Source organism: Dipodomys spectabilis, unplaced genomic scaffold (genome assembly GCF_019054845.1).
Source record: "Dipodomys spectabilis isolate Male_0828 unplaced genomic scaffold, ASM1905484v1 ptg000288l, whole genome shotgun sequence".
NCBI classification, from domain to species: domain Eukaryota; kingdom Metazoa; phylum Chordata; class Mammalia; order Rodentia; family Heteromyidae; genus Dipodomys; species Dipodomys spectabilis.
This window is the reverse complement of record NW_024870965.1, coordinates 6238959-6260663: the sequence shown is the minus strand read 5'-3', so window position 1 is coordinate 6260663 and position 21705 is coordinate 6238959. Positions and strand designations below refer to the sequence as shown.

General features: G+C 56.5%; 2 protein-coding genes across 2 annotated transcripts in view; both read right to left on the bottom strand.

Moving 5' to 3' along the window:
• Positions 1 to 1244, bottom strand: part of LOC122126727 (kinesin-like protein KIF26B) — a 165816-nt gene extending 164572 nt beyond the window's left edge. Inside the window, exons 1-2 of the mRNA XM_042701190.1 lie at positions 1170 to 1244; positions 263 to 661 (exon numbers count right to left, since the gene is read on the bottom strand). Of these exons, the coding sequence (XP_042557124.1) occupies positions 263 to 661; positions 1170 to 1232 (462 nt within the window). The 5' untranslated portion in view covers positions 1233 to 1244. The remainder of the gene's footprint in view (positions 1 to 262; positions 662 to 1169) is intronic.
• An 11344-nt stretch (positions 1245 to 12588) lies between these two features.
• Efcab2 (EF-hand calcium binding domain 2) overlaps positions 12589 to 21705 on the bottom strand; it is a 49748-nt gene continuing 40631 nt past the window's right edge. Inside the window, exons 4-7 of the mRNA XM_042701246.1 lie at positions 19614 to 19693; positions 18207 to 18249; positions 18047 to 18113; positions 12589 to 12932 (exon numbers count right to left, since the gene is read on the bottom strand). Of these exons, the coding sequence (XP_042557180.1) occupies positions 12820 to 12932; positions 18047 to 18113; positions 18207 to 18249; positions 19614 to 19693 (303 nt within the window). The 3' untranslated portion in view covers positions 12589 to 12819. The remainder of the gene's footprint in view (positions 12933 to 18046; positions 18114 to 18206; positions 18250 to 19613; positions 19694 to 21705) is intronic.

Here is a 21705-nt window from a genome sequence, read left to right as displayed (position 1 = left end):
GGGCTGGGGGACAGAGACAGAGGGTCAGGACACAGGGCTGGGGGTCCTGGGGCCAAGGACAGGGAGTGGAGGAAGGGGGCGGGGCCGGGGGCAGAGGCAGGGGATTGGGACACAGGGCGGGGAGGGAGGGGGGAGGCTGGGAGGCAGGGACACGGGGAGGGGGGGCAGGGACACCGGGCCGGGGGTGCTGGGGTCGGGGGACAGTGACAGGGGGTCGAGGCGCAGGTCCGGGGTCGGGGGGTCCCGGGGCCGGGCGGCTCACCTTGCCCGGGAAGGGCCCGGGGAGCAGCAGCCTCAGCGCCTGCCTCTTCAGCTCCTCCAGCCGCGCGTTGCAGTTCTCGCACCAGACGCCGCGGTCGGAGCCCGGGGAGGAGCCGCCGCCGCTGCCCGAGCCCGGGGAGCCGGTGCCGAAGCCCGGCGAGCCGCCCAGGGAGCCCGGCGAGCTGGTGCCGATGCCCGGGGAGGCGGGGCCCGGGGAGCCGGCGAAGGAGCTGGGGGACGAGGTGCCGGAGCCGGGGGACGGCGTCCCGGACGAGCCGAGCGCCGAGCCCGCGCCCTCGGGGGCCGGCCGCGCCCCCGCGCGCTCCTCGTAGGCCCGGCGGTACCAGCTCTCGGGCGAGAAGGGCGCGGCGGGCTTGGGGGGCGAGCAGACCTCGGCCACCTGCGGGGAGACAGCGGCGGGGTCGGGCGGGGCCTGGGGCCCGCGCCCCGCCCCGGTCCTCCGGTCCCCCACCCCCGCCCCGGTGCCCCGGCCCGGTCCCCGGTCCGCCTCGGGCTCCGCGGGGCGCGCGGTCCTGACAGCCGGGGCGGCCCCGCCTTTTGGGGCGCAGCGCTCCCCGCAGGCCCCCGGGGACCGCACCGGGGCTCGGCCGGGATTCAGGGCACCCCCCGCCCCCCGCGGGCCGAACTCCGCCTGGAAGTCGGCGACGCCGCCCAAGTTCGGGCGGGCGAGGGAGGGCGGCGGGGCGGGCAGAGCCCGGAGCCGGGAGCCGCAGCCGCCCGCGCCGCCCGCGCCGTCCGCACCGCCCCGCACCGCCCCGCACCGCCCGCCAGGCGCCTCCGCCGCGGGGAGGTCGCGGGGCGCCCGGCCCGGCCGCGGGTCCCGGGGAAGCGGGGAGCCGGGCGGAGGATCCGGGCCGCGTCCCCGCGCCGCGCCCGCCACAACTCACCCCGCATTTCTTGCCCCTGCCGGGGACCGCCAGCCGCTCTTTATTCCCGGCCACCGAATGCATGGTGGCCGCTTCCCGGAGCGGAGCCTGGAGCCGAGCCGAGCGCGCTACGCCCGCCACCGCGGCCTCGGCACGCGCGCCCGGCGCGGGCGCCGGCGGGGCCGGGCCTCGAGACGCGGCCTCCCGGTCGGGGCGGAGGACGGAGGCGCGCGGGGACCGCACGGGCTGCGGGAGGGCTGGGCGCGCCCGCCGGGCTCGGCCTCCGCCGCCGCCGCCGCCCCGGCCTCGGCCCCGGCCCCGGCCGCCGCGCGGTCCGCTCCGCTCGCGCCGGCGCGGGGCGCGATGGCGGGCCGGGCGCGGACGCGGGAACTTGCCGCCGCGCCGAGCCTGCGAACTGAGTTCGCGGAGATCCCCAAAATATAAAGACCCGGGCTGGGAGGAGCCTCGCGCGCCGCCGAGCCAATATGCGCCCGCCGGCCGCGCGAGGGCCGAGCGGGGGGCGGCCCTGCCCGGCCCGGCCGGGGCGTCCGCCGAGCCCGGGAGCCGCCGCCCGCCGCCCGCCGCCCGCCGGCCGGGGCGCAGGCTACGGCGCGGCGCTCCGGCCCGAGCTGGCGCGGCGGCGCGTGGCGGGGGCGGGGTCGGCGGCGGGCGGCGGGGTTCCCGGCGCGGGGCCCGCGTCCGGGGCTGCGGGGCAGCGCCGCGGGCGAGCGCGAGCCCGGGCGGCGCGGGCGGGCGTGGCGTGGCCGGGATGGCGCGCGGCGCCCCGCCCCCGGCCGCTTCCACTCCCGCCGAGGCCCGCGGGTCCGCCCCACGCGCCGGTGCGGGGATCCGTCACCGGCGAGTCCGCGCGCGGACCGGGGCCTCCCCGCCCCCTTTGTTCTCGCAGCCCTGCCCCGCAAGCCCCAGGGGCGCGGGCCGAGCCTCCTCCCCGCCCCGCCGCCGCCCCGGGGTGCGGAGCGGCCCCGCGCCCCCGGCCGGCACCGGCGAGCCCGAGCCCCGCGGGCCCGGGAGGTGCGGCGCCCGCCGCCGGCCTCGGCCTCCCGCGCTGCCGTCCCCGCGGGGTCCCCGAGCCCCCGCCCCGCCGCCCCGGGGCGCACGAAGCCGGCGTCCGCCGCTCCGCACGTGGCTGCCCCGGGAGTCGTTCTCATTTCCCGGAGGACGGTGCTCCCGCGGTCCACCGTGGCCTTTAATTAACACCCGCGCCGTGCCGCCGGGACCGGCCTGGCGGGGGCCACGTGCGGGGTCCCGGGGGATTGGCCCGGGTGGGGGCCACGTGCGGGGTCCCGGGGGATTGGCCTGGCGGGGGCCACGTGCGGGGTCCCGGGCACCGGCCTGGCGGGGGCCACGTGCAGGGTCCCGGGGGATTGGCCCGGGTGGGGGTCACGGGCGGGGTCCCGGGGGATTGGCCCGGGTGGGGGTCACGGGCGGGGTCCCGGGGGATTGGCCCGGGTGGGGGTCACGGGCGGGGTTCCGGGGGATTGGCCCGGGTGGGGGTCACGGGCGGGGTCCCGGGGGATTGGCCCGGGTGGGGGTCACGGGCGGGGTCCCGGGACCAGCCTGGCGGGGGTCACGGGCGGGGTCCCGGGGGATTGGCCCGGGTGGGGGTCCCGGGGGATTGGCCTGGGTAGGGGTCACGGGCGGGGTCCCGGGGGATTGGCCTGGGTAGGGGTCACGGGCGGGGTCCCGGGGGATTGGCCCGGGTAGGGGTCACGGGCGGGGTCCCGGGGGATTGGCCCGGGTGGGGGTCACGGGCGGGGTCCCGGGGGATTGGCCCGGGTGGGGGTCACGGGCGGGGTCCCGGGGGATTGGCCCGGATGGGGGTCACAGGCGGGGTCCCGGGCACCGGCCTGGGCGGGTTGCGGGGCTCCGCTCGGCGCTCCCGAGCTGCAAGACCGCCCCGGGCCGCGCCCACCCACATCCCGAGCCGCCTCGCGGCCTGCGGGGTTGTCACGGCCTCGAGGCGAGCGGAGGGTCGGGACGGAGGCGTGTGCGGCCCGCGGCGGCCCCGCGCCCACGTGGACGCCATCGCCCCGAGGACCCGGGCGGCGGGGACCGGCGCGGGAGGCCTGGCCCGGCCGCCGGGCCGGGGCGCGTTTTCTGCGGGCTCGCGGCGCCCTCTGGCGGCCGCGCCGGGCGGGGCGGCCTCCCAGCCGTCCGCGGGAGATGCGCCGGTTCCAAGGGGGGCAAGGGGTCCCCGCGTTCACCCACCCGCCGCCCCGCCGGGAAGCCCCCCGGCCCCCGTTAACACCGCGGACGGACGGACGGACGGACGGGGGCTTCTGGCGGGACCCTGCGCGTGTGGTCCGCACCGGGCTGGTTTCCCCCTCGCTCCCTGCTCTGGCGGGCCGGACACTCGGGTGTCCCGAGTGGTGACCATTATGCTGTGTCTCATGTGAACCTGCAGCACACGGCGTCACTCCACGCATCTCCAGTCGCAGGCCGGACGCCGACGGACCTGATCCTTAACCCCAGGCGAAGCCCCTGGATCTTCCGGCAGCTGTGCCAAACCCCTTGGACGCAGGTCAGACTCCCAGGCCTGGGCCTGCGGCCCGCAGCAGGCAAGGTCTCCTCCGGCGGCTCCGCTGCTTCGGGGCTCGCAGCCCTGCGCATCTGCAGTGGAAAGGGACCAGCCAGCCTGGCGTGGCCGGTGCCCGTCACCCCCGCAGCTCAGGAGGCCGGCTTCGGGGGTCACCACTTGGAGGCAGCCTGGGGAGGTCGGGGAAACTCAAAAGCTGGGCACTGAGCTGTGTCTCAAGGGGTAGCTGCCAGCCTGGAGCTGAAAAGGCTAGACGACGTGGCCAGGCCTTGAGTTCAAGCCCCAAGACTGGCACAGAAATAAAGTACCAGCCAAAGATTTGAAGGAAGCTTCGTGCCGACATCAGGACGGCTACAGGATTTTCTTCCTCCCAGGTCCTGAGCCTCAGCAAGTGCGGCTCCACACAGGCGTAGACTGACCCTCCCTGCAAGGCCGGAGCCCCTGCCGTCTGCCTGCCACTGACAGCTCTTCCCCCTTACAAAGCCTTTGCTCTGCTGTCCCGTGGATGAGTTTCCCCGAAGCTGGTCCTGGGAGCAGAGGAGGGTAGACAAATGAAGAGAAGAAGAGGAAGAGAGCACAGCCAGAATATTCCACGTGTGCTAGGAAGCTAGGAACCGGTCGGGGGAGGCTGGGAGGGACTGGCATTGAACTGTAACCCTCGTGGACAACTACTTAAAAGACAAGAATATTTCTTAAAGTTTTTTTTAAAAACTTCAGTTTTGTATGAAGGTACTCCCCAATTCTGTTTTTTACTGTTTTGCTTTTCCAAGTCTACCTTGGGCTTTTAGAAGTCGTTTTTCTTTCGGTGCTAAGATGGAACCCTAGGTCTTACATGTGCAAGGTAAACACTCTAGCACTGAGCTATAAGCTCTCTACCATTAACTGTACTCCCAAGGAAAGCTTTTAGAATTCTTACGGTGTCAAGGCTTTTTTTTTGTAGGGTGAAGAGACTGCTCGTGATTTTATTTTCTACTAAACTGAAAAATTCCACTGTCTCAACCGAATGCTTCATAGAGCGGTGGACTAGACATAAACATGCATACCCTTCTCCCTTCACACTCACAGAACTTTAAGATTTAGGTTAAAAATACTCATGAATGAAAAAAAATCATATACTGACACTGAGCATGGCAGATCAAGTCTGTAATCCTAGCTACAGAGATCACGGTTCCAGGCCAGCCCAAAGCAAAAAAGTTCATAAAACCCCATTTCACCCAGTGTCTGGGCACAGTAGCGCACACCCTATCTCCCTAATGACACAAGGAACACAGAAAAGCAATGCCACAGTCCTGACCAGGTAAGGCATAGTGAGCACCTACCTTAAAAATAACCAGTGCAAGCCAGGCGCCGGCGACTCACACCTGTAATACTAGCTACTCAGGAGGCTGAGATCTGAGGATCATGCTTTTCAAATCCAGCTTGGACAGAAAAGCTTGTAAGACTCTTAACTCCAATAAGCCCAAAAGTGACGCTGTGGCTCAGGTGGTAGAGCACTCACCTTGAGCTGAAGCTGAGGGACAGTGCCCAGGCCCAGAGTTCAAGCCCCACGACCTACAAATAAATAAATAAATAACCAGTGCAAAGAGGCAGCTCAGGCGATGAGTGCCTGCCTAGCAATCATGAGGCTCTAAGTTCAAACCCTGGCAAGAGAAGTGTGTGTATGTGTGTGTGTGTGTGTGTGTGTGAACTTTTAAAGACCCAGTTCTTCTATGAACACAAATTTTTGGTTCCATAGATACCCTGGGTAAAACAGTGTCTCTTCAGTCCATCCATGAGCACCAAGGTCTATGGTCTGTCGTCTAAACACAATGAAATCTTAGCAGGAGCCAGAGGCATATGGCTCCTCTGGGGAGGTTGACAGGAGTAGCATCCTGGTTTAAGGAAAAGTGAGTGAGGCCCTAGCTAAAAGCCCAGCTCCACATGGCGGTGCCCAGCCTCCACGCCCAGCTGCTGAGGAGGCGAAGAGAAGAGGACCACCAGGCTGGCCCAGGCAAACGCACAAGACCTTACCTGAAAAGATGGGGCATGGCTCAAGTGGGAGAGGGCCCTGGCCTGGCCAGCACCAGGCCTCGAGTTCAAACCCCAGTGCTGAAAAACAAAAGAAAAGAAAGAGAAGAAAGAACGAGGAATTAACTCCCATTTTCTTCACAGGGAACAGGAAATATTTCTCTCGTCTCGGTTTCTCCACTTGTCCTATTATACGAAAATAAATCCTTGCTGAAACTTTTAAAAAATGAGAGTCTTAATCCTTATTCCTTGCTGCTTAATTATTAAATGGATCCAATTTTTTTGGGAATGTTTCATGGGCCTTTTATATTTTCAGAGAATGCAATTTTCCCTTCTCATCAGAGATGAATAGCTCATAAATCTCACAGCTAAAATATACTATGTCATTGAGTCTTAGAAAGCCTGAAAGTATAAATCAGAAACAAAAATCCCAACTCAGGCTGGCAACTTCTAATTGCCGAGCAGAACACAGACTGTAACAGATTCCATTTCTCTTTGATATCTTTCTTGTGAATGCATCTCCATATCAGTCCAGGCCGCAGCGTGCCAACAGAGCAGCAAGTGCCCGTGCAAGCTACCATGCTTCTCCCTGAAACATAACTAAGCAGCTCACGCTGTCCATGTGGGGTCTTGATGAATATGCAGACAGTATCTGCCTATGATCTGCTGGGCTGCCCCAGAGTCCTTGTGAGCAGAGACTGCCTGCCACCCGCTGCAGGCCCCAGAACTTGGAATTTGACCCAAGTTCAAGGGACTTGGCAAACCTGATGGAAGACGCCAGGAGGGCTACACGTGAGGTTTAAAGAACAAGACTAGCAGCTGCTCATCTACGAACTGCATATGCATGGTATACTATAATAATATAATAATCATTACTCCTAACCCCCAGAGTGGAGATGGTAGGAGGCTACAGGCTCATCCAGTTAGCCAAAGAAGGCAAACGCGAGGGGAGAAGGAGAAGAATCAGGAACACTGCCCCCTTTCCTTCTTATTTTTTTTCTTTGAGATGAGTCTCACTGTTGCCGGGGTTGAGCGCACAGTGATCTTCCAACCTCCACCTCCTGAGCGGATGGGACTCCAGGAATGATCTTCCAGAGGAAGGGGTTAAAGCACGCAGGAGATACTGGGAGGTGTGTCAGCACCCACAGAATCGTGGAGGGTAACGGTGCAGTCTCCAAAGCAGGAGACAGCGCGAAGCAAGCGCAGGCAGACACCTCACAGTCCACAGAACACAGCCCTCAAAGCCCGGCCTGCAGGGAGAGAGACATCGGGACGCAGCAAGGGCTGACAGGCTCAAGACAGAGACAAACGCTTGCTACGTGAGGCGGCCCACTTCCTCCGCGACGGGCTCCTGCTTTGTACATTTCACCACAGGAAAATACATGCATATACATGTTTAAATACACACGTGCGTATCGATTTAAATACACACGTGCATATCGATGTTTAAATACACGCATGCGTATCGATTTAAATACACACGTGCATATAGATGTTTAAATACACGCGTGCATATCGATTTTTAAAAGTCACGTTCTCCCTCTCAGCTACACAGTTCTCTCTAAACTCCAATCATCTAAAAGATGACCAGAAACAAAATGTGAAGTAGCAAGAACGGCCCACACGCCCCCCGACCCTCACGTGCGGAGGCCGCGGGACTGGCCCTGCGGAACCCGGGCTGGCTCGGTGGCAGACATTGTGCTACTTGTGCGGGAAATGTAACGTCAGAACAGAAAAGCAAGTCCAGAGGCGCGGCTCCCGGGGCAGAGCACCAGCTGCCAATCTCAGTACTGCCAAACACAGGAGGAAAAGGCCGGCCTCCCTCTCGGTGCAAGGGAAGAGAAGGTAAAACAAGGCAGCGGGCAGTGAGAACAAACAGCCCAGGTCCGGGAGCGATGAGACACCCAGCACCTTCATCCACACCGCAGCCAGGCCCGGGAAGCTCAAGGCACTGGACAGCCAGCCTCCTCTGCTTGCAGACGACTCAGGAGGAGGAGCAGGAGGAGGAGGAAGAAGAAGAAAAGGAGGAGGAGGAGGAGGAGGCAGTGGCAGCAGCAGCGGTGGTGGTGGAGGTGGAGGTGGTGGGAGGAGGTGACTCTTTTTAACCATCCAACACTTTGCCCTGTGGCCAGCAGGTGGCAGTAGCTGGCACACTCTCCAGCCCTGCAGGTCCCCTGGCACCAGACCCACGCCCTGGACCGAGGGGAAGAACTCCTGCTGCCTTTTGGGTGTCTTGGTTGCTCTTTCCTGCTCTCCCGTTGCCCAAAAGCAATTCCACCATTCATTGTCAGCAGCGGAGTGTGCGTCCTTGGTCTTTATTTACTAGCTGACCTGGCGATCTGAGGCGGAAGCCAGGTTATGGTGAAGTTGCTTGCACTCATGTGTGTTTATTTGAAAAGCTAAGTCATCTCCGCTGTGCTCTGGGACCTGCACAGTGCAGCGGATCAGGTGGAAGTTCTTCTGAGGAGCTCCCTTCCTCCTCTTGAATGGTAGATGTGTCCACACCTCTTTGGCTTTTGGAATCAGCTCAACAGCAACTTCTGTAGGTGGTAGGGATGGCTCCCAGGAGGGTGTCATATGCCCCACACAGCACAGCACCCACACACACACACACCACCACCACCACCCCGTGAACGTGCCCCGGAGCTGAAGAGCTCTTGGAGCGTTCGTTCACTGGGTCACTTTGCACAGACAGAAGAAGTCGTGCGTGGAGTGTTTTTTGGTTTGAGCGAAGGCCTTGGCCCTCGGGGCAGCCTGCGTGGGGGAAGGCGCTCGGCGTCAGCTGGACTTCTGTGAGGACCCAGACTTTCTCTGCTCCTGCTCCCCACACAGCACGAGATGCCAGGAAAACCCCAAGTGACTCTTGTCCCTCCAGTATTCATGTGCATGGTATGAAGACAGTACACGTGCACGTGCACACACACGCACACCAGTCCTGGGGGGTTGAACTCAGGGCCTGGGCGCTGTCCCTGAGCTTCTTTTGCTCAAGGCTAGCACTCTACCTCTTGAACCACACCTCCACTTCTGGCTTTTGGGGTTAAGTGAAGAGTTTCTCAAACTTGCTGGCCCATGCTGGCTTCAAGTAGTGATCCTCAGATCTCAGCCCCCTGTGTAGCTAGGATTACAGGCGTGAGCCAGCAGCGATGGCTTAAGGAAAGTTACTTTTGATTCCACTGAATTCTAATTTTACTGGCTATTGAAGGCCGCATAGCAAGTTAGCAGAGCCGGCCGGAGAGTGTGCGTGGGGCTGGCGAGCGGGAAGGTCAGCTGCAGAAGGAAGCAGGCCAGAGGTAACACCACTAGAAAATAAAGGATGGGGGCTGGGAAGGTGGCTCAGTGGTAGAGCACTTGCCTTGTATGCCTGAGGCCCTGGGTTCAATTCCTCAGCACCACATAAGCAAAAAGAAAAAAGCCGGAAGTGGCACTGTGGCTCAAGTGGTAGAGCGCTAGCCTTGAGCTGAAGAGCTGAGGGACAGCGCCCAGGCCCAGAGTTCAGGCCCCACATCCAGACCCCCCCCCAAAAAAAAAAGAAAAAAGAAAAGAAAGCAGGTACAGAGAGGGGCAGAGGCTGTGCAGAGGCTGTGGAGATGGCAGGAGGGGGGGGAGGGGAGATGGAGACCTGCCCGGCCACGGCCACGTCTCGTCTCTCCTCTTTCGTGTCTCAGTGGAGACCTGGGTCAAAGCGGCCCCGCCTCTGCGAGCTTTGTGCTCTCTGAGCTCAGTTTCCTTAGGACGGAGCTGGCCCTCCATTTAGCCCACTCACCTGCTATGGTAAGGCTCTTAGATGACCCTTCCCGAAGCCTGGAAAGACACGCTGGCCGGCGCCGGCAGCCAGGAGCCGGGACGCGGTGCTGAGCTGCGGAGCAAGGTGCAGGCTGGGCCGGGCAAGGGGCGGGGAGGCCGCCCGCCGGGAGCCCAGGCGCCACCGGCCTGCGACCACCCATGCTCACACTGCTTACAAATAACGCCACCGCACCTGTCGTGAGAACTCTTCATTTCTGGATGAAGAAACACTTTGGAAGGAGCTGAGCATGGTGGTACAAACCTGCAGCCCCGGCTCCACGGGCAGAGGCAAGATCGGCCTAGGCCACACGGGGAGAACTTCCTTAAGAAGACAAGACAAAACGAAATTGGAATTGCTTAACCCTGGGTACTGCAGATATCACCTCACATTTCTATGCGTATAATCCACATCCAATTCACGGTGACTTACGTACACTGCGGAATGACGGAACTGAAAATGGAAGACTTAGAAATTCAAGTTAGCAAATCTAACTTGTGTGAGTTTTCTTTTTTAAATATACATTCATTTAAATATATTAACCTGTCAAACTATGTCCAGCTAATTACCTTACGTGTTTACTTGGTTTTCTGTTGTCATTTTTAGAGCTAACCCAAACTGTCCTTTTAACCCCACATCCTCGGCATATGGGCCTCTGCACACGGCCTCCACACATGGGCCTCTGCACACAGGCCTCTGCACACAGGCCTCCGCACACGGCCTCCACCTGGCCCCGCCCCCAGTGTCTCATGACTGTCAGTGTCTTTGCTGGATTATTCATGGACAGACTCGCGGTCCCATGAGGAAGGTACATGGACTCTGAGGCCACTTACCAAAGGCCGCATGTGACATGCAGGCCACAGCTACTTTGGGTCATCAGGCACAAAGTCGACAGCTCCTTCCAAATGCTCAACTGTGACTTTTAGGGGAAAACACACCCCGGCTCCCCCAAGTGTGTGAGCGTCGCTGCACAGGTCAGGTGAGCGAATGCAATAAACTCTCTGCAGTGCTTTCCCTCCACAGAGGCCATCTCTGTCTGCACATCCGTAACAAACTGGCGTGTTAACGCTGTTAACCCACCAAAAAAGCAGCCTTACCTCACAAGATTAGCCTTGGTTCTTTGAAAAGATAAACAAGAATCATAAACTTTTAGCCAAACTAACCAAAAGAAAGAAAGAGAAGACCCCAACTAATAATATTAGAGTTGAAAAGAGGGCTGTTAAAACAGATACCAATCGGTATCTGTTTTATCTGTTAGGGATCCTGTACATTTTTTGAAAAAATAATTTTCTAATAAATTACAAAATCTAGAAGAAAATTCTAGGCATATATAACATCAAAAAAAAAAAAGGAACCAAGAAGATGTAAATGGCTTATACCTATAATCCTAGATACTCCGGAGGCTGAGATCTAAGTATCATAGTTTGAAGCCAGACTGGGGAAAAAAGTCCATGAGACTCTTTCTCTAGTTAGGGCATGAGTGCAAGTGCACAAATACACACACACACACACACACACACACACATACACACAATCTTCCAGTAACAAATATCCCAGGACCAAAAGGATTCACTGACAAATTCTACAAGACCTTTAAAGAAGAATTAACACCAAGGCTTCTCAAACTTTCCCACAACATAGAAAAGGGAGGAACACTACCAAATTCATTCTATGAAGCCAGTGTTACTCTGAGTCCAAATACTATAAGGACACAATTTTTAAAAAGAAAATTATACACAGAAAGAGAGGGACAAAGGGTGAACAAATGCAGCAATGGTAGTCACTAGATGCCATGTTGAAAATGAGCCATGCAACTTGTGGGGTGGAGACAGAAGGGGAAAACAGAGAGAGTCAGGGAAGGGATGAACATTACCCAAACAGAAATGTACTTACTACCAAACATGTAACTATAGCCCCTCTGTATACCACCTGTATAATAACAATTTTTAAAAAAGAAAGTTATAGGGGCTGGGAAGGTGGCTCAGTGGTAGAGCACTTGCCTTGCATGCCTGAGGCCCTGGGTTCAATTCCTCAGCACCACATAAGCAAAAAAGAAAAATGCTGGAAGTGGTGCTGTGGCTCAAGTGGTAGAGCGCTAGCCTTGAGCTGAAGAGCTGAGGGACAGCGCCCAGGACCAGAGTTCAGGCCCCACAACCAGACCCCCCCCCAAAAAAAAAAAGAAAGAAAGAAAGTTATAAACCAATTTCTTTGATGAATACAGATGCAGAAATCCTCAATAAAGTACTTGCAGATTGATTCAACTGCACATCAAAAGATCATCCTCCATGATCAAGATGGTTTCTGTCCAAGAATGCAAGAATAGTTCAACATATGCAAATCTATTAATATAACACAGCACATAAACAGAATAAAGAAAAAATCATATAACCATCTTAATAGATGCACCAAAAGCTTTCAACAAAATTCAATATGCCTTAATGATAAAAGCCCTGAAGACACTAGGAATACAAGAGACTTACCTCAACATAATAAAGTTATATATGATGACAGACTCATAGCCAACATTGTACCAACTGGGAAAAACTGAAACCACCTGTAGGAAAATGGACAGAACTGGAAATTATCATGTTGAGTGAAACAAACCAGGCTCAAAAGACAAATAACATGCCAGGCACTAGTGGCTCACACCTATAATCCTAGCGACTCAGAAGGCTGAGATCTAGAATCACAGTTCAACGCCAGCCCAGGCAGCCCTGTGAGACTCTTAACTCCAATTAACCACTCAAACAACCAGCAGTGAAGCTGTGACTCAAAGTAGTAGAGCACTAGCCTTGAGCAAAAGAGTTCAGGGACAGCACACAGGTCCTGACCTCAAGACCCACAACTGGTACACACACACACACACACAAAAGACAAATGACCGTGTCTTCTCCCATGGGTGGAACTTAGAGCTAATGGGGAAAAGGCAAGAAGACACAGGAGGAAGTGCACCCGCTGGGGGACCTGGAGGCAGGGAGTAGGCAAGTGCACCAGGGAAGGGCCACAATTAAACCCAGTGGAAATGCACAGGAAGTTAGCAAGGGGCGGGGAGGGGAGGGAGAAGAAAGAACAACAAAATAATCGTTTCAAACAATCCATTTCAGTGTTAGAACATTTTAAGATTTGTTTTAAAATAATGATCTGTCATTTCATATGGCTTGATCATACCAAGTAAATTCATATTTTAAATTATTCTAATCATATTTAAAAACAAAAAAAATCTTGGAACAGTTACATCACCAAGCATTTTATATACGATATAAAATGTAAGATAAGCAAAGACCAACAATCCCTTTGCCCAGCTGTTGAAATCTTCAGAAGATTTACTATTCATCTATCACCATCATTGTTATGTAGTCCTTGTAGTTCATTGAATTGGAGTCCGGATCAATTGCAGCCGACAGCATTTCCTCCATTTCCTCTTGAGAAAAGGGCTCACCTGAGGGAGACAGAGGGTGGTTTACCATTCATCATCGTCTCAGGCTTTCTTTTCTCCTCCTACCCAATGGCCAAGCCGCCATGGAGCTCAGAGCCCAACCACCACTGCCTGAGCCCCTGGAACTGTGCAGCCAGCACATCTGTGCACATTCTGGCGGGTTGTGGACTGATTTTTCCCTGCACCATCATAAACCAAGAAACCTACTGAATCCAGCACTGTGGTCAAAGCAGCAGGGGAAATAAACACTTCATGAGGAAAGCTGTTTATGTAAATGAAAGGGATTGAATTGTTGAAAGATTAATGCAAAGCCCCAGCCTCACAGGGAGTCTATTACTATGTTCGGCAGAGGTATGGAGAGATGACTGAATGTTTACCATGAAAAATCACTGAAGAGCAGGCCATGGACGCCTCTGTGATCATGACATCTCTGAAGAACTCCTCAGCAGGTCTGGCTACCAGGTGGCACAGCTAAACCCACAGACAGAAGCCACTCCTCAGCCCTGTAAAAGCTCCCCCTTGCCAGGCACCAGTGGCTCACGCCTATCATCCTAGCTACTCAGGAGGCTGAGAACTGAGGATCACGGTGCAGAGCCAGCCCAGCCAGGAAAGTCCGTGAGACTCTTATCTCCAACAAACCACCAGAAAACGGGAAGTGGGGCTGATGCTCAAGTGGTAGAGCGCTAGCCTTGAGCTGAAGAGCTGAGGGACAGCGCCCAGGCCAGAGTTCAAGCCCCATGACATACCTAAAATAAAAAACAAAAATACCTCCTCTTTGGCCAGGCACCCACAGCTAATCAGGAAGTTGAGATCTGAGGATCCCAGTAAAAAGCCAGCCTAGGCAGGAAAGTCTGTGAGGCTCTTTTTTTTTTTTTTTTGGGTCCGGTTGTGGGGCCTGAACTCTGGGCCTGGGCGCTGTCCCTCAGCTCTTCAGCTCAAGGCTAGCGCTCTACCACTTGAGCCACAGCGCCACTTCCGGCTTTTTTCCTTTTGCTTATGTGGTGCTGAGAAATCGAACCCAGGGCCTCAGGCATGCAAGGCACGCGCTCTACCACTGAGCCATCTTCCCAGCCCTCTGTGAGGCTCTTAGGGACAATTAACCAGCATAAAAGCCAGAAGAGGAGCTGCGGCTCAAGTGGTACAGTGCTAGCCTTACACACAAAAGCTTGGGGCTAGTACCCAGGTGCTGAGTTCAAGACACACACACACACACACATGCACACACACGCACACACAAACAACAACCACAAAATTCCTCCTTGTTGCAGTGTGGCCCAGGTTGGACCAACTGAAGTAAAAGTTGGACAGAAAATCTGAGGAGGCCAGGGCCAGAATGCCAGTGTAATGCCAAGGTCGCAGGACCGCCCCCCACAAGAAGACCACTGAGAGTCAGACTCTACAGCTGTTTTATTTAAACGGGCTGCAGCTCAGGCCTGGTCCTACACTCTGACACAGCGGCGCCCAGGAGGAGCACCCTGAGCTCAGGATTTGTAGGTCTTATATAGGCACACAGTCAACCAGTGTTTTGATTATCACCACGCGTTGCTTTGCTAGACAGAAACAAGCAGCACGTGGTAGTTGCTGCCTCAAACTTTAACCTTTCACCAGCATCTAGGCCTGGGCAGAGCACCGCACCCCACTGCTCAGAACAAGGCCTTGCTCCCGGCAGCCCTGCTGCCTCCCACCAATGGGTGGGAATCACGTCCTGGTGAGGGCGCAGGCTCCGGGGCCAGGACTCTCAGAGACGCCGCATCAGGTGCTCAGGCCAGCCAGCCGCTGCTCTGCCGCCTGCCTGTTCAATGAAGATGCAGGGAAGGCAGCCATGGCTTAGGTTTGCAGTGTTCCTGAAGAGAGCCCTGTTCAGAGATGGGGTGGGGGAGGGCAAGGGCACACCTGGCAGGCCAGGACACTAAGTGCAGTGGTGGATTTGTCCACTGATGGATCAATCCAATGGCATGGGCTGCCATTGGGTGGGGCCCAGCCAACCAGTTAGAGGAAGCAGGCCAGGGGGCGTGACCCGGACAGGCATCTTTGTCCCACCTCCCCTCTGCTCCCTGGCCTCCATAAGAGGAGCAGCTGTGGTCCAGCACAGATGCTGTGCGTGAGCCCACGTCCAGGGAATCAGGTGAGAGACACGGGCCGAACGCCACAGTTAACCTTTCCACCTCTGTGCTCATGACCTTAGTATTTTGTCACAGCAACACAAAGAAGACTGACACAAATGCTGGCCACAGCCAGCAGGAAACCTGTCTGGTTTTGAGCAGCACCCAGAAGCGCCTGACACACAGATGGCAACATGTGAGCATTTGTTTAAAAATTGTTCTGAGAGCCTCCCAGCTGCTAAATTACCGTGTGACACTCCCATCCCTGCCCCGCGCAGACTCGGCTGCGCAGGAACGCCGTGCTGTGTGACGAGCGTGTGTATCCGATGACTTCCTGGGCATTGGAAAGCATATTCAGTCTCAAACTTACACGCCTGGTGCTCTGTGGGTATTGTGAACAGATTGTGCTCTGAGGCTATGAGCACTAACTCCTAAGCAACCGAGTCCCTGCACTCATCAAGAGCATTACACACGGACCTCTAATAATAATCATTAAACCTAACATCTGCATAGTACTGTCTAACCTCTGTATCCCTATCAAAGTAGCTCAGATACCTGGAAGATGTTGAAGTGTATTTGCTGACTGAGTCATTGTAACCACATCTATTCTCACCTACAAATACTCATTCTCTGCTCAGTCCAGAGACAGTCGGCCCCGGGCCTGGGAATGCCGGGAGCTGTGGGTAAAGGCGCGTCTGGGACAGGCTGGCGCGGCTCCACCCTGGGAATCGCAGCTGCACCTTCGGCATGCGGTTAGGTGTGGTGTCACCGCCACCCAGGACAATGCTTCTTATTGGCTGTCTGTCTTTGTCCCTCGGTTACTCACCGTGGCATGAGTCCCCCTGTGAGCCCCATTGTTCAATCCCTCCTGATTAGGGCTTCTTCAGAATGCTGAAGTCACCCCTGGTTGAACCTCTCTCAGTAGTCTAACAAACAACCCGCAGAATACTTTCCCACAGCCCCTCCCGACCATGGGACTCACCTCAAAACCCTACTACGCTTCTCCACTGCCACCGGAGGAAGCCCAGACTCCTGCACCCAGGCCTGCACAAGTCACCCCAGTAAGTCCACCTCCTCTGGCTCCCGCCTGCCACGCAGACTGCTGAGCCCGAGTTCCGAGCCGCCTCTCAGGCTTGTTTGTGCTGCTTTCCCGGCTGCATGGCTTCGGCCTCTCATTCACTTTTCAGCCAAGCACACACGCATTCATGCATGTATCCTTCACTGATCATCTGCTGCATTTACTGGTTGAAACCAACAGCATGTAAGGTTCTATACCACATTAGATTATTGAGCCCTGCCTTCAACAGCCCCCCCTACCCCCCACAAACATTCTGCCTTCTCAGGGAAAACTAGTTCCTCTGAGAGCCTCCAGGGCCAGGCTTTCCAGGCAGTCCAGCCTGCGTTGATCTTCTGACTAGTTTGTTTGTTAGTTTGGCTTCCCCAATAACACTGACAAAGGGAGATTTCACTACCACTGTGCTCATAAACACTTAGCATACGTAGGCACAGGATATTAGTTCAACACAACTATTTGGGCTGTGTTGCCTAATACAATCTACCATCTACTTCCTTTAATCCTTGGGACGAAGAGGCTCGAGTTTTGCAAGTCATGCACTCCCATCCAAGTTCCTCCCTACGCTCATCTTCACATTGTCCTAGGTATTCCTGCACGGCCGCTGGGGTCCCCGTCATCCTGGCTCCTTCCTCCTCCGACGGGCACATCAAGTCCCAGTGGTCAAACCAGGTGGCCATGTGCTGCAGGCCTGGCCTCCCCACAGAACTGCTGGCACTTGTGAGCTGCTGTCACATGATCAGGCCTTCTCACTCAGGGCTCTCTGTGAGCCAGGCACCAGACACGGGAGATTCAGCCTCTCTCTCTCTCTCTCTCTCTCTCTCTCTCTCTTTCTCTCTCTCTCTCTCTCACTCACTCACTCTCGCTCTCGTCAGTCTTGGGGCTTGAACTCTGGGCCTGGGCATTGTCCCTCAGCTCTGCAGCTTAAGGCTAGGGTTCTACCACTGGAACCAGAGCACCACTTCCCGTTTTCTGCTGGTTCACTGGAGATAAGAGTCTCACGGACTTGCCTGTCTGGGCTGGCTTTGATCATGACCCTCAGATCTCACCCTCCGGAGTAGGATTACAGGTGTGAGCCACCATTTCCTGGCAACAGCCTCTTCTCTTTGCGTGAGAATGGAGGAGGTGACCAAGATAAGAATGGTTTCCAGACAGTGCCAAGGGCCTCGGAGAGTCAGGAGGGGCACAGTGACCTCGGTAGGGAGAAATCCTAAAGGAAATGTGAGCTCCCCTGTGTGTGTGTGTGTGTGTGTGTGTGTGTGTGTGTGTGTGTGTGTGAGACCTACGTTCAAAGCTAATATATGTGGTTTCACTAGCAGAAAAATCAAATTGTGTAAATTCACATTCAGTTGGGGTTATATTATCTGTAACTTTATCAACTAAAAAGCTCTTAAAAGGGAATTGTAGGCAAGCACTGGTGGCTCACACCTGTAATCTTAGTTACTCAGGACGCTGAGATCTGAGGCTCATCATTTGAAGCCAGCCAGGACCCATGCAGTAAAAGCCCTGGACTAGAGGCCAGCTAAGCCAGAGCATAGCCCTGGTGAGCTCAAGTCCTGATAACAGCAAAGGAAGGAAGCGGGGAGGGAGGAAAAAAGGGGTGTTACATACTCCAATTCAAATTTCCAATCTAATAAAGGCATTGATTTATTCTGACTGATGGTCATGTTTTCTAGGTAGAAACACTGATGACAGGGCTGGCTGTAATTTACATCATTGTACATTGTACATCATTATACACTGAATCTGCATTTAACCTACTCCTGTCATTTTGTTTTCTCTACCCCTGTCCTTTTAACCCCCACCAAATAACCACCCCACAACCAAATAGGAACATTGAATACATTATGATTAATCATGTGCTTGATAATTTATTGTTGATAAAAATTATGAATCCCTAACAGAAGCCTTCCTTACAGCTGAAAGGAAGAAAGCACTCTTACCTTCTTCAGTCATATGCTTGATCAGCTCTTCCCTAGTAAGAAATCCGCGTTTAGCTGTATCTAAAGCCTAAGGAAAAGCAGACGTTGTACATTTTACTTGGCGAGTAAGTTCCACATGATGGATTTACTCACACACACAAATAATCTGGAGCTCACGCACCTCAAAAGCTCGAAGGAGGACGTCCTCGGGGACAGGTCTGTATCTGTAATTTCGCAACACAAGGCATCAGTGCCGCCGCGGGGAGCCCGTCTGGACGAACAAGTGACCACAGGGGACAAAACGAAAGCCGCCAGCACGCCGAGCCATGACGCTTCTGGAACTTTCTCCCATGCAATCCCTGGCAGGTCTGCTGTTACATACTAGCTTTATTTTCTTTCTATTATTTTTTTTTTGGGGGGGGGTCTGGTCGTGGGGCCTGAACTCTGGGCCTGGGCGCTGTCCCTCAGCTCTTCAGCTCAAGGCTAGTGCTCTACCACTTGAGCCACAGCGCCACTTCCAGCTTTTTTTTTTTCTGCTTTTGTGGTGCTGAGGAATCAAACCCAGGGCCTCATGCATGCAAGGCAAGCGCTCTACCACTGAGCCACCTTCCCAGTCTTTTTCTTCATTTTTAATGCTTTGGTTTAGGGTTGCGCAAGGTCTGACTGTTGGCTCAGGCAGGCCCGGAGCTCAGTTCTCCAGTTCGCACCTCTGCTGTAGCCCAGGGGCCCGGCCATGCGTCCACACCCAGTTTATTGGCTGGGAGTTCACTAACTCTTTTCCCAGGCTGGCCTGGACTGCAATCCTCTAGATCTCCACCTCCAGGGTAGTTGGCTTATGGGCATAAGCCACCACACCTATTCAATTAGTATTTTTAATTATCATTACAGAAACCAATTTACATATTTAAAAAACCTATCCTATCAAATTTGGTAAGCTACTCTACATTTGCTTTAAAGATCAAAGTCAGCTGTTTATTTTGGAATTCTTTGAATTATCCTTAATCAGCTGTACTCTTTCATCCTTCCCCCCAATCTCGCCCTACCTCACCCCTCCCCTCAATTTACCTCAGTCCATTTTCATACACACGCATTGAACCTGACGGCTGCTTTCACCTACCCTTTCTTCCCGGTGCGCCCCTGCCCTGGACTTCCAGAACTCCAGCTCTTGACCCTCCTGCCCCGCCTCCCGGGCGCTGGTGTTACAGGTCTGTGACACTCCGCCCAGCCAGGATTAACTGTTTCATATACACACAGTCATTCACAACAGAGACAGTTACAATGTTGTTGTCTTCCTTACTTTGTGGCTTCTTTGTCCTTTAGTGGTGCTTTGCTTAGCGCACTAGCAATGTGGCTGATACTTCTAGGCACACACTACTGGTGATTCAGAGGAAGCTTCATTAACATTCAGTGGTCACGTAAAACACAAAAAGAAAAGTCAAGTGTTCTGGAATTAACGTCATTCTCAGGCAGGGACTTGGCTCGTGTGGGCTCGAACCTGCCCGGCAGGCTGGGTCCAGGCGTCAGCCCACAACATCACACGCTAAACAAACACATAAAGTTAACGCAACGCTAGTCACGCTCTACTGACCTTCTCTCCAGAAGTACTTTGGTCATCACAGGAAGAAACTTCTCGAAGCGAATGTATCCGGTGGGCTCTTCCTCCTCCACCTGCACAGCAAAGGGAAAATGTCCCTCAGGGCGCAGAGGCACCGAGCTCTGCGGCCGCTGCCGGGCTGCAGGGCTGTGACCAGAGCCCCGCCTGCGCAGCCTTCCGCTGGGAGACCACCGTCACCAAGCACCGGCCGCGCTGCCTTGCTTTCTTGCTTTCTTGACCCAGGGTCTGGCCTTGCAGCGCAGGCTGGCCTTGAGCGCTAGATCCTCCTGCCTCCGTCTACCCGGGTGCGCTCCTGGGCGCATCATGACAGTACGCACGTGCGGCAGTGTGCAGCGGTGTGCGGCAGTGTGCAGCGGTGTGCGGCAGTGTGCAGCGGTGTGCGGCAGTCTGCAGCCGTGTGCAGCAGTGTGCAGCAGTGTCGGTGGTGTGCAGCCGTGTGCAGCGGTGTGTGGCGGTGTGCGGCAGTGTATGGCCGTGTGCGGCAGTGTGCGGCCGTGTGCGGCAGTGTCGGTGGTATGCGGCGGTGTGCGGCAGTGTGCGGCCATGTGGGGCAATGTGCAGCAGTGTGCGGCGGTATGCAGCGGTGTGCGACGGTGTACAGCAGTGTGCGGCGGTGTGAGGCGGTGTACGGCCGTGTGCAGCAGTGTGGGGCGGTATGTGGCGGTGTGCAGCAGTGTAGGGCGGTATGCGGCAGTGTGTGGCAGTGTGCAGCAGTGTGCGGCAGTGTACAGCAGTGTGCAGCAGTGTGAAGCAGTGTGCAGTAGTGTGCAGCGGTGTGCGGCAGTGTGCAGCAGTGTGCAGCAGTGTGAAGCAGTGTGCGGCAGTGTGCAGCAGTGTGCGGCGGTGTGTGGCAGTGTGCAGCAGTGTGGGGCGGTATGCGGCGGTGTGTGGCAGTGTGCAGCAGTGTGTGGCGGTGTGCGGCGGTGTGCGGCAGTGTGCAGCAGTGTGCGGCAGTGTGCAGCAGTGTGCGGCGGTGTGCGGCGGTGTGCAGCAGTGTGTGGCGGTATGCGGCGGTGTGCGGCAGTGTGCAGCGGTGTGCAGCAGTGTGCAGCAGTGTGCGGCAGTGTGTGGCAGTGTGCAGCAGTGTGCGGCCGTGTGCAGCAGTGTGTGGCGTGTGGCTCCACAGGTGTGCACAGGGGGTAACCTCCGGACCGGGAGGTCACGAGGCAGCGGCCTGAGCCCACTGCTCCGGGTGAGTAGCAGGCGTGCGCAAGCAGCAGGGAAGAGACGTCCCGTCGTCCCCAGTCCCCACCGGGCCCGGGGCCCAGGGTCAGGGGAGGCAGCCAGAGGAGCAGGAGGCGGCTGGGCAGCCCGGACCTCGTGTGCGGGGCCTCCTCACCCATGGCCACGGCTCTGGTTGACTTTGGTGGGTCCCCTGAGAACCGCCGAAGTCCCTGTGGGTCAATGGACATGTGGATTGTGGGGGGGGGGGGGCTGCAGTGGGGGCTGCGGGCAGAGATAGCGCTGCACAGGATGGTTAGGGGGCAGGGCAGACGTGTCCCCAGACCGTGACTGGCACCCGTGGCCGTGTCACCTCTCCCCACGGCAGAACACAGCCTCGTAAGCACACTGGACCTCAAACCCCTGTAAGACAGCGGTGGCACGCTGGGGCGGGGCTGTGTTCCAGCCCAGTGAGGAGAAGCAACGAAGCCAGCACCGGTACGCTGTGAGCACCCAACACAGCCCGGGGCCGCCGCCTTCACGACAGGCTGTTCGTGGGTTGCTAGGAACTTTCCAGTCCCTGCTGAAGATCCTCTTCAAGCTCATAGATCCCAATGCAAGAGATGGGCCTCCAAAGACTCATTGTGTGGACTGAAAATAAGAAATCTAGGCAGCCGCTGACTGGGAGAAACACACTCGTCCAAGCGACAGCTCACTGCAATGTTTCTACCAGGCCGGCGCCTGGCCCTGCCCTCAGCAGAAATGCAGCCACCTAAAGGCAGAATGTCCCGGAAATTTTTGAGCCTATGACAATTGTCTCCAATGAACTCCAGGCGCCACGTCCAGTTGTCTCTGGTAATGTGTGAGCAGTTCCCAGCTCCAAGAGTCTCTTAAAGGCTAGAGC